This window comes from Ips typographus, linkage group LG2, assembly GCF_016097725.1.
Source record: "Ips typographus isolate SLU linkage group LG2, UJ_Ityp_2.0, whole genome shotgun sequence".
Taxonomy (NCBI): domain Eukaryota; kingdom Metazoa; phylum Arthropoda; class Insecta; order Coleoptera; family Curculionidae; genus Ips; species Ips typographus.
The window spans coordinates 19,787,490-19,799,582 of record NC_138423.1 but is presented as its reverse complement, the minus strand read 5'-3'; the positions used below and the strand labels follow the sequence as shown (position 1 = coordinate 19,799,582).

The following is a 12,093-nucleotide window of genomic DNA, read 5'->3' as shown; positions in this document are numbered from 1 at the left end:
TTCGTGCAGTTACGGCCTTAATTTCATATAGCCCTCCTTATTTCCCCTTGATATTTTATCTATTGTGTGTTCAGTGTGCTGATGAGAACATGAAAGCGGTTTTAATGAATCGCATTTCGTATAGGATAGAAAAAGCTTTTAATCATGTCACTGTCAGGCTCGAATAAAATGGAATGGTAGCTTTTCAACTAAAATTACTTTGAATTACTTTTAAAGTGCTAGACAATTAATTAATGTTTTATATTAATAGTGCTTCAGTCTGAAGTTATATTACTCTCTTTTAAAATTATATTAAATACTATTATAAATGTGTATGTAAAAAAATACTAAATTTTGAACAGAAGTACCTGATTTGTCAGCCTAGCAAAGAAAATAAAAAAGTTCAGTTCACCAATATGTGCAGAACTCAAAACAATCTCGCTTAATTCTAAGGCTTAAACATGAAACATTGCGGTTACGTCATAAGGTCAGTTCGCAGAACGAATCTCCAACTAATAATCAGAGGAATATGTCAGCTATTGGCCATTACCCTTAAAATGTCAATGTCACGTGAGCATTCAAACAATAAAAGCCAACAATTTCCGATTTTCAGTTGGAAACCAGTTTGAAATTAGGTCTGTTCGTAGAGATAATGTCCAACTAGTAATCAGAGAAATAGATACACATCCATTGGCCACAAGTCAGAAAACGTCATAGTCACGTGAGCATACAACCAATGAAACTTGACATTTACTGTTTCTGAGTTGGAAACCAGTCAGGGATTGCTTCTGCAAACAGACCTATAGTCAACTCTTAATGTTGACGTCAAAAAGTCACGTTCGTCTATTATGACGTTGTCAACCGCCATTTGTCGTACTTTAAACTAAACTCGTGTAGTTCAGAATGTGACTTTTTTCACTGATAATTGTCCGAAAATAAAAATGAGCCAAAAGTGGCCTCTTTAGCGCTTCAGGTTACCGGGATAATAAATTTCAAAAAGTAGTATTTCTCCATTCTTTCAATTTTTTTGAAAAATGAAAAATTTTAAAGTGCTTTTTTTGTACTTATTTCACCTAATTTAAGGTCCTTTGGTATAAATATGTCCTTTGCTGTGCATTGGAACCCTCCTGGAGCAAAATAAAAAATTGCCAAAACTGCACTTTTGACAAAAATTGCATTTTTTCAATTTTTGAATGATTGTAACTTTTTTATTTGAACTCTTATAGATTTCACTAAAACGCTATTAGAAAGAGGATAAAAAAGACTATAAAATGAGCCAAAACTGGCCTCTCTAGCTCTTCATATTACCGAGATATTTACATTCAAAAAGTAGTAAAAAAAGACTCGTAATACCCCCCCATTCTATCAATTTTTTTGAAAAATGAAAAAATTTTAAAGTGCTTTTTTTGTACTTATTTCACCTAATTTAAGGTCCTTTGGTATAAATATGTCCTTTGCTGTGCATTGGAACCTTCCTGGAGCAAAATAAAAAATTGCCAAAACTGCACTTTTGACCAAAATTGCATTTTTTCAATTTTTGAATGATTGTAACTTTTTTATTTAAACTCTTATAGATTTCACTAAAACGTCATTAGAAAGAGGATAAAAAATACTACAAAATGAGCCAAAACTGGCCTCCTGGTTAGAAATAAATTAAAACACAAAATAATTTATTTTTTTTCCGATATCGGAAGTACTCGGAAAATCAAGATTTTTAAAACTGCAGAAAAATTGACAGTGTCATATTATTATATGTTAGGTTAGGAATGGGTTGACCGATTTTAGTTCAACTAGCGCTGCAATCTTGAATTGCACGCCAATTGAATGGTGAATTCTTGACATTTAAAACTGGACCACCCTGAATAATGTATGTTTTGCATAATATCAGAATACTACTTGCTAATAAAACCATCAAACTATTTTTGATACATATTTAATAATTAGGTATATGATTAAGCATAATAGGTACATAAAAAATTATAGTAATTATATCGAGCGACTAGTACCGAAATCCATGAAAAATCTACGTTTAGAAACTAATTTCGAAAAACGCAGTCAAAAAATAAAATGTCATTAACCACATATCTATTGAAATGTATAGGAAAACTGACGTAGCTATTATAAGTGAAAACTCTGCTATAGAAAAAAACTAGGTTTGTGTATCTGTACAAGTTTTTTTAATATATTATCCTAGATACAATTGGAACACACCACTTAAATCATAGTCACAGTTTACTACTACCATTATAGAGGACTTATCCAACTCATGTTTTGTAACTATTAGCTTTTGTGATAGTCTAGGAGCTGGATAAACCCTTGGCAATTTATAATAAGTCAACATAAATAAAACTTTAAACTAAAAATAAAAAAAAACTTTGTAACACACCTGTTTATTTGTATTAAACTGAAGTGAGAAACATTCTAGACTATTTCAGTTTTTTTTTGTGTAAATACTGCATTTTGTCTGGGTGGTAAAAACAGATTCACATTTTCGGAGGAAGCCAAATAGGCGGCTTACATTCACCATTAAAATTACTTTTGTCTTACACTAAATAAGTGATTTGTTTAACAGCAACCAGATCCCTGAGATCCACCTGAACCTCCTGCACCTGGCAATGAAGGATTGGTTGGGGAATGTTGTGGACCGATTTTAATGCCATTTGCCTTTAAAATAATTACACACAATAACAAAAATTTTGTTACTCTAAAAAAGTTTAGTTAGTTTTCTTTTCTGGTTACTTCCAAATGTCAGTTGGGGTTTATTGCTTTTCTAATAACTTGAAAAGTGTTGTTTTCAGTTCTTAAATAAGTTAAACACCCTTTTCCTAACCTAACTGTACTAATTTATTACTTCCTTCACTCCTAGTGATATTACATTTTTCAACTTACCTCATTGTTGATATCAAAAACACCTTCCTGAATTTTTTCATAAATTTCTTTAGCTGTGTTAATAAAGGCTTCTTCAACATTTGCTGCTGTCTTAGCTGAAGTTTCCATAAACACTAAACCATGCTCCCTGGCAAATGCCTCTCCTTCCTCCTTTTTAACCTCCCTCCTTGACTCCAAGTCACTGTAATTATTAAGTTAATTGCAAACCACCTCTTTTTCCTTCCCTGTCTGTCAAACAAAAACCAAACCTTTTATTTCCAATCAACATTATAACCATATTGGAATTTGAATGTTGCCTGGCGTCATCCAACCATGTAGTTAAATGGTTGAAGGTTTCTCTTCTAGTGATATCATAAACCAGCAAAGCACCAGCAGCTCCTCTGTAGTAAGATCTGGTTATGGACCTAAATTGAAACAGTTAATTAAAGGCACACATGCACGGCCAACAATAAACATTTACCTAAAAGCTTCCTGACCAGCAGTGTCCCAAATCTGCAGTTTAATCTGTTTACTGTCAATAGTAATCATTCGAGCCCCAAATTCTACTCCAATGGTTAAGTCATGGACTGGCTGAAATCTTTTGTCTGTAAACTGCAGGAGAAGGCAAGATTTTCCTACACCTGCAAACCCAATAATTTATTTATCCCTGAATAATAAATTAAACATGATTAGTCATACTCTGATAACTGTAGAGATAGAGAAACTAGTAGAATTAATTTCAACAAGGAAATTGATTTTTTCTTCATGAGCTGGCAAGGAATAGCTGATAAAAGGAAATGTAAACATAGGGCCATCATCAAATTTTATCTAGGTACAGTGGGTTAGGAAAAAAGCACTTTACACCCACACATAAGGTTATTTTTGGGGTGAAATTAGTTTACATAAAGTTAGAGACCATGAACAAATTAATCAAATAAGAAACAAAGCTCAGCCAAATGTGACGCTTTTAATCAGGACATGATGTATTTCAACAAATAAATTAGGATTCTTTGTTTCTACCTACAGATTATTGATATTTCAGAAAACATTAACATATTTTTCTTCTAGTTTCGTAATCTACGTTGTTGCAGCCGTACTTACCTGTGTCTCCAATAATAATATATTTAAATAAATACGCGTAAGACATTTTTTTCACAAATTTTCACACTAAAATTCAACGCAAATTCAATTTCTCCTAATCAAAAACAACTTGGTAAAATAATAATGACAGCTGCTTTTGACACACACAATGACAGAGACGAAAATCGCAGTAGGAATGTGCGCAAGCGTCAAAATTTCGATGCGATGTTGGCACAGTGGCGCTACGCGCTAATCGCAAATCGATACTAAATAAAGCTCCATCTGGGTTTTACAGTGTAAAAAGCTTTGGGTCAGTTTAGGTTGGGTTATATGGATATATTCATTCACCATTAGTCTGGAATTAAGTTATGCGTATATTATCCACACGACTGTAATACGATTATACACGGGACAAGACAGAATTAGCACATTTTTAGTTCAAAATGGGCTTTTTATTTGTGTGCTAGCTTATGTCAATATTTAAAATCACATTTGTTTTAAATACTTTTGTAAAAAAATGTATCTGATATCCTCAAACAAAAATACTTTTGTTGAAAAGAGGGGCGGAATTCATCTTGCGTCTGCGTGATCTCGCACTGCATCGTTGCTCGAGCGGATTTTGCCTCATTCCTAAAATCGTATCAAACGGCGAAAGGCAAATACGTCGGTGGTGTCACGTCATCTGTCGAATGTCAAAGTGAAGGAACATGGCGGAGAACGCTGTGCCAGTAACACAACAACAAACAAAACCGATAAAAGTGAAAAAATGGAAAGTTCGGCAGGGCAGCACCGTTCCCCTGGGCCGGATCATCTTAATTTACGAGTTTACCGATGCCGAGAAACCGGAACAACGGAAATTCAAGGCGACCGGAGCCGGGATAATCCACAAGATTTTGGCGACCGAAGGCAAAGTTGTGCAACCTGGGTAACTAGTGTTTTGTTTGAATTTGTTGGCGCCAAACTTTATTTTTTACATTAATTATAAAAACAGCTCACTTTTACCAAACTACTGATGATTTTAGGGAAGTGCTTTATGAAATTAAGGCCTGTAGTCATCCAACCATAATGAATGATATGTGTGCTGAATGTGGAGCAGATCTCAGAAAAGATGAGGCTCCTAAGTCAAGTGCTTCAGTACCAATGATTCATGCGATTCCAGATTTAAAAGTTAGCGAAGAGGTGAGTTTCTTTTGATTTTGATGAAATGATTGCAAAAGATCTTCTTAATAAAGTGCTTGTTCCAGTATTTTGATTTGATTAGAAATTAGAACTATGAAATAGTTACTTAAGGTTTTTATTCAGAGATGCATTACCTATTAGAACTAAATAGTCATAACTCAAATAGAAATCGCTTTTAGTAGTAGATGTGGTGTCAGAATTAGTTACAAATGGAATTTTTGGCCTAGTAAAGAAATTATCACTCAAGTTTTATAAATGTTATTATTATTAAAACATCCTTCAGAAATAAACAGAAAATGGTGTATGTGCCATAACAAAACAAACTAACATGAAAATATATCTAAACTGTTGCTCTAGAAGTGTTGAATTTAATAAGTGAAATAAATATTAATTAAAAGACAAACATAAAACTGAAACTACTGGAGAAAACCTATAAAACTGAATTGTTTCTTCTGAGCAGTTTATTTCTTGACACTGTCCTTGCTACTTAGGTAATCACTTAGATTGGAAAAATGTAAAAAGGCCTATAAAAAACTTCTGTTGTCAAGATCACATCTTCTACCTCTGGAATTCCATTTAGTACTTTACAAGTTGGCCAGCTTAAAGAAACCACCCATTAGGGCTATAAAGACATTTTTTATTTTGTATTCCACCTAGTCAAAACTTTGGGTTAGTCTAACTTAACTTAACCTATCCTAAATATGGATAATATTTATTCCATAATTATTTTGGTTTGTCTAGCAAGCACAAAAACTAGGTCAAGCAGACAGTGATCGCTTATTAAAGGACCGAAAACTAGTACTTCTAGTGGATTTGGATCAAACTTTAATTCATACCACAAATGATAATATACCTCCAAATATTAAAGATGTATACCATTTCCAATTATATGGACCTAAATCACCTTGGTATCATACCAGGTAAGTCAAAGTGTCATAATAAACAGAAGTCCAAAGTGTATTTCATATACACTGTTTATACATATTCTTAGAATTTTTAATTGAACTGCACAGTGAAAAGATTGATACAGCAAACTTTTAGGCCATTTCTAAGGGCATGTATCATGTATTCTCTAAACTGTCTCAGCGGAATTTAATAATCAAAAAAGGTTTTAAAACGCTTTTTCTTCTTGAATCAGGACCATCATTAATGCTGCTTCAATAGTGATTTCTTCACATTTATACAGGGTAAAGAACTCTTAAGGGGCAGGGCTACAACAGAAATGTTTTTATAGGTATATGCCCCTAGTTTCATTTTTAATAAAATGTTAATATGAATCTTAGTATTAAAATTATCCTCAGTACTCCTGCAGTATAGGGTAATGTAATGTATTAAATAAAAAAAATCAAAATGTATTAAATTTTTCCCATTTTGCACAACACTAAAAAAATGTTGTATTAACCTCCTGGTTCCTGTGATTGATTTTACAACCAGTAGTGTTAATTTATATCCTCAAAATTAGTGGTGGTATTTCCGAATTATAGAGTAATTTCTAAAAAGTTATGTCTTTTTTGAAAGCACCCTGTAATTCCTTTTGTAGGCCAAAAATTTAAAAACCCCCATACATGTCCCGAAATATCAACCAAACTCCTTATATGACACAAACAAATTAAATTATCTGAACTATGAAATGCACTGGGTTGAAATTCAACAAATTTGCAGCACTTGTTTCTTTCCCCTGTATATCGGTGTCACTGAAAATCAAAATAAATTCCTGGCTCTGATTCTACAAAAAACGGTCTTTTAAACCCTTTTTTATTCACTAGATTCGGCTAAAGCATTTCGGAAATACAATTCGTTAAAAATTGCCTACAGATATTTTCCTATAGCTTCACACCTTAATAAAACTTTCAGGTTTCGCCCAGGAACGCACACTTTTTTACAATCAATTTGCGAGTTTTATGAACTTCACATTTGTACTTTTGGTGCTAGAAACTATGCGCATATGATTGCCACGTTTTTAGATCCAGACCAGAATTTTTTTTCTAATCGCATTTTAAGTAGAGATGAATGTTTTGATCCTACAAGCAAAAAAGCCAATTTAAGGTACACTATTTGTTTAAATGTTTTTGGTTTTATTTCAAAAACTATGGTTACAGGGCATTATTTCCATGTGGTGATGATATGGTGTGCATAATCGACGATCGGGAAGATGTTTGGTCGCACGCTTCAAATTTGATACACGTAAAACCGTATCACTTTTTTCAGCATACAGGCGATATTAACGCCCCACCCGGCTTGGATAAGCACGAAAGTGACGATAAGGAGGGTGTGGATTTAAATAAATTAGTTAATCAATGCTCTGATCGAAAAACTTCTAAAAAAAATGCGAAAAGTGATGATTTAAAATCGGAAATCAAGAGTGAAAACAAAGAAACTGAACAAGTCAGTGAAGTTAGTGATGTTTTGAAAGAAAATGGAAGTAGTAAAGTTGAAGATGTAAATATTGCTGAAGAAACACCTGCTGAATCACATAAAAACGAAGACAATCAAAAGGACAGTGATGATCAAAAAGACTGTAAACCAATTATAAAAGATGAAACTGAAGCAAGTTCTACAGATGACGATGTAAAATTTAAAGTAGAAAATGAAATAAAAAATGAAGACAAAACAAGTAAAGTGGAAGAAAACACAAAAGAAAACGAAAGCAACGGCAAATTGAAAGCGATACCTCCCCTTGAAACTGCAAAAGAACCAAAAGACGACAACCTCATTGAGATTGATGACCCCGATGACTATTTGGTGTATTTGCAGGATATCCTAAAACGGATACACAAATATTATTACGAATTGTATGATAAAATGGAATCTGGAAAAATACCAGATTTAAAAAAAGTGATTCCGTGTAAGTTTGACTGAGCATCTGAGGTTTGTAAAAATACGATTAAGTTATCTTGTTTCAGATGTAAAAAGTCGCGTGTTGAAAGGCTGCAAACTTGTATTTAGCGGATTAGTGCCTACGCATTACAAGCTTCAAAACTCAAAAGCTTTTCAAGTTGCCCGGTCATTAGGAGCTGAAGTTCAAATAGATATAGATGATGATACTACGCATTTAGTTGCTGTACGACCTGGTACTGCTAAGGTAAGTCTTCTTCCTCCTTAAACTACTGCACTTTAACGGAGGGGTAGACCGCCGATAATTTTGTGTACATCAAAATGTCTTTCAAATACCTTATAATGCTTCATTATTGCTCAAAATGCCTCATAGTAATAATGCCTTAGAACTGCCTAAAATGCCTCATATTACCTTGAAATACTTCGAAATGCCTTCAAATGTTTACCTACACATTTGTGGCATTCTTAAATTTAGTTATAATAAACCTTGATGAAATACAGCCTTGATTTTTTTTTTGGTCACGTGTCAGTTTTTAGGTCAGATTAATTAAGTAAGATGTCTGCTTTTACAATTTGTACATGACATTTTGACCCTTGTCAAAGTCAAAATGTCATAAGGATTAATGAAAAATGACTTTCTCAGGTTTCCTGGAGGCGAACTCCGTAACGATGTAGGAAATAGAAAACGCATAGAAATAGGCAAGAAAGAAAATTTCTTTCTATTAACTGTTGGTACTCTCTAAGCTATTTTCTATCACATTCGGCTGACACCGTCAACAGAAAACGGGAACTTATTGGTTCTAAAAACATTGACTAATTTCTAGTAATAAATCTAGGGCTTTTACTTGTTTCGTCGTATTCAGGGTTAATGACAAGTATCAATGACAATAATTTGAATAATTCTACGTTTTTTATTTTCTTTTTCAGTAATTAATCATATATTTCAAAGTTTACATTCTAAAATAATCCGTTTTGTTGCCCATTTTTGTTGTTGGTTTTATTTATTGTAATTCTGTCTCTTCAGTTTCTTATTTTCTTGTTAGACCATTAATATTTTTCAGTTGCTTATAAACATGCTACCAATTTTTATGCATTTTGTGAAGAAAGTAGGATGGGACTTTAGGATGTGTTGATGGAACCCATATAGCCATAACACAACCATTCCATCATTAACAGCTTACACCTCAAAAACAATAACTAATAGATGCATTAACACTTTAACTAAAAATTAAAAAACAAAGAAAGGAGGGTGCAAACACAATCAATTGGTCCCCAACACAACCTTATTGACACAATGTTGACACTGACGGGCATAAAGGTTAAAAAACAAAACATTTGAATTTTAGGAGACGACGGAAAAGAAAGATTGGCAAATACAAAATTTCATAGCCGCAAGAGAGATAAAATCATAGCAAGACCTCATTTGGTCTTTCTATTTTACACAACCCGAATAGCTACGTTGAGTGCCTATCTTCGCCAATTGAAACGTACAAAGTACCATATATTACGATAGAGAAGGGTTTTCTATGATAGCAAAGAAATTTCCTTGCTATTCGTTAGAGAGTTCGCCTTCAGATTGCTTTTTCAAATTTTGAAGACCCAAAAACTTAAAATTTATTTTTTTTTTAAGTCACGTGACAGTTTTTAGGTTAGGTTAGGTGACAACGTAAAGGTTTTTCCAAATTTTTGACACTTGATTTGACCTTGTGTTGAAAGCATAAAATTGATTTTCTAAAAGGTCAGGTGACTGTTTTTTCAAATTCTAACAAACAGAAATATTTTTTGTAGTGTTGTCTGAAATTACGGGTTATATTTTGACGTTTAAACGACTCTTCTAACTGTCATAGTAACCAAGTTAGCACGTGTCAAATAAAGACACCTATCATTTAAAACAGTTGAAAAATTAAATATATAGTATTTTAAATTTAAACAGTAGTAAAATTGTAAGAACTACGTCACGTGACTTTGATAATTCAATTTTTGAGCTTAACACTGTAAAGACAAGTTGAGATTGTCAAAAAAAAAAGTCACGTGACCTTCAAAACGCAGTTTAAACTTTGGAAAATTGATAAATAAAATTTAGGCAGTTGTAAAAACTTAAATTGCAAGATACACGTCACGTGACTTGGATAATTAAATTTATGAGCTTGCAACACTGACTCCTGTCAAAAATAGTCACGTGACCTTAAAAATGTAGTTTAAACTTTGGAAAATTGATAAATAAAAATTGGACAGTTGTAAAATGTCACTTGACGTTGATAATGCAATTTTGGGCTTGCACCACTCTAAAGGCCAGTTGATATCTGTCAAAATTAATCACGTGACCGTTAAAATGTGATTTAAACTTTAAAAACATGGTAAATTAAATTTACACTATTTTAGACAGTTGTAAAAGCTGAAATTGTAAGGGACACATCACGTGATTTTGATTATGCAAGTTTAGAGCTTGTAACACTGTAAAGTCCAGTTGGCACCTGTCAAAAACACGTTACCTTAAAAATGTAGTTTGAATGTTGAAAAATTGTGAAATCGTTATAATAATTTGTTATGAATATTGTTTCAACTTAATATCATGTAACAAAAATTTTACCATAATAATTACATGTGCGGTCAATTTTGTTATATCGATACACTATGTTGTCTACTGCTTGGTCTACTACAATGTATTCCTTAAAATATCGCAGTTTTCCTTTATTTAGGCTTTATTTCACTCAATATTCCAATGAAATGATCGTAAAACTTTTTGAAATATACAGTCAATACCTCAAGTGTGTAAACCAAAATACTTCGGCAATCCACCTTTCGTCTTTAACTGTAAAATACAATAAATTAACAATATTGAGATTAACAATGTTGAACTTCTTAAATAAGGTATGTTCATATAAAACATTTGACTGAATTTAAGGTAAACGCTGGACGCAGAAAAAAGAACCTTAAAATAGTCACACCCGACTGGTTGTGGTGTTGCGCAGAACGTTGGGAACACGTGGATGAGCGCATATTTCCTTTAAACGCCAAAGGATCAAAAAACCGACACCCCCCGCCACATTGCAGTAGTCCTGAACATGCTCCAAACTACCCTGAACATGACACCCCCGCGTTGCGAAAACGTACTCCAAGCGGAAGGTTTATGGACACTATTAATCCTTTGATGTCATTTTCTAGCGATGATATAGCTGATATGGACAAAGAAGTAGTCTAAAGAAACTTGAAACAAAGTGAATGTGTCATTGTGTAAGGTATTAATTTAAGGTGGAGGATATTCTCGATGACGACACGGACGAAAGTGAAGAAGCGGCTGTCGAAGCTGATACTGAACAAGCGGACGTCGAAGAAGACACAGAGGTGGAAGAAGTGAATTTTAAGCAAATGGTTCAAACGGAAATTTTGAATAACTACGATTCCCAACAAGATGACGGAGAACGAGAAGCTACCAAAAACTCATCAGAAAGTGATAACGACCAAGATGGGGCCAAGGCTGAAGAAGGTGTCAATGTTTCAAATTGTTTGTATTTTTTTTTACTAATAATTGTACGTATAGAAAAAAAGGCACGGCGAAAACGTCGCTTCGAGGACGACGAAAACAGTCAAGAGGATCTTCCCAGTAGAAAGTTCCGACGTGGAGAAGATATCGACGAGTTGGACATGGAGAAAGACCCGGATGATATTGACACTGACAGTTTTGAAGCTCCAGACGAAGAAGACGACGGCGAATGGAATATGATGGGAGCTGCCCTAGAAAGAGAGTTTCTTTCCGATTAGTTTAGGAAAACGCTAAAATTTGGAGAAGTACAAACTGCATTATAATATAGCGCTTTTACTTAGAACATGAATGAATTTTGATGAATTGATTGTTATACCATGTTATGATTATTATTGTGTTATTATTATAATTTTTGTTGTATAAAATTGTTTGCCACCTTAGAAGTTATTGTTATTAAAATATGTCATTTGACAATGTACTAAAGTTTTGATAGAAATATGAGATCTCAGGAGGCAATTATTGCTGAAAGTGGAACTTTATTGAATATTTGTGTACATAAAAACTAATTGAAAATAAATTTGAATGCCATGAGTTTTTTGACTTGTAAGTAGAGTTTTTTTATTTTCAGGCTCCATGGAGCGCGCAGAGCTTTTTTGACGACACAATGA

The 12,093-nt window shown here is 33.3% G+C and overlaps 2 protein-coding genes across 3 annotated transcripts; one reads left to right on the top strand and one right to left on the bottom strand.

Annotated features, from left to right (window-relative positions):
- Positions 1–1,896: 1,896 nt before the first annotated feature.
- Positions 1,897–4,108, bottom strand: Rab2 (RAS oncogene family member Rab2). Its single transcript, XM_081972340.1, has 5 exons — positions 3,949–4,108; positions 3,329–3,488; positions 3,117–3,272; positions 2,869–3,049; positions 1,897–2,643 (listed from the first exon to the last, which is right to left on the bottom strand). Exons 1-5 carry the CDS (start codon positions 3,992–3,994, stop codon positions 2,545–2,547), a joined length of 642 nt encoding a protein of 213 aa, XP_081828466.1. The 5' UTR covers positions 3,995–4,108; the 3' UTR covers positions 1,897–2,544.
- Positions 4,109–4,576: 468 nt separating this feature from the next.
- Fcp1 (RNA polymerase II subunit A C-terminal domain phosphatase Fcp1) lies at positions 4,577–12,017 on the top strand. Of its 2 annotated transcripts, XM_081972338.1 has the most exons (9): positions 4,581–4,852; positions 4,950–5,106; positions 5,848–6,026; positions 6,961–7,152; positions 7,206–7,951; positions 8,010–8,188; positions 10,847–11,134; positions 11,194–11,428; positions 11,483–12,017. In XM_081972338.1, the coding sequence occupies exons 1-9, from the start codon at positions 4,635–4,637 to the stop codon at positions 11,701–11,703; spliced, it is 2,415 nt and encodes an 804-aa protein (XP_081828464.1). In that variant the 5' UTR covers positions 4,581–4,634; the 3' UTR covers positions 11,704–12,017. The 2 variants fall into 2 exon arrangements, with proteins under 2 accessions (XP_081828463.1, XP_081828464.1); XM_081972337.1 differs by having other exon boundaries at positions 4,577–4,852; positions 11,194–12,017.
- Positions 12,018–12,093: the final 76 nt, after the last annotated feature.

Bases quoted from the DNA above. Each gene is read 5' to 3' on its own strand.
- Fcp1 (XM_081972337.1), top strand. From the start codon at position 4,635: ATGGCGGAGAACGCTGTGCCAGTAACACAACAACAAACAAAACCGATA. The intron at 7,952-8,009 runs GTAAGTTTGACT...ATCTTGTTTCAG, and splicing joins TTTAAAAAAAGTGATTCCGT to ATGTAAAAAGTCGCGTGTTG. The intron at 11,135-11,193 runs GTAGTCTAAAGA...TATTAATTTAAG, and splicing joins TAGCTGATATGGACAAAGAA to GTGGAGGATATTCTCGATGA.
- Rab2 (XM_081972340.1), bottom strand. From the start codon at position 3,994: ATGTCTTACGCGTATTTATTTAAATATATTATTATTGGAGACACAG. The intron at 3,273-3,328 runs GTAAATGTTTAT...GTTTCAATTTAG, and splicing joins GCTGGTCAGGAAGCTTTTAG to GTCCATAACCAGATCTTACT. The intron at 3,050-3,116 runs GTTTGGTTTTTG...TAATAATTACAG, and splicing joins ATGTTGATTGGAAATAAAAG to TGACTTGGAGTCAAGGAGGG.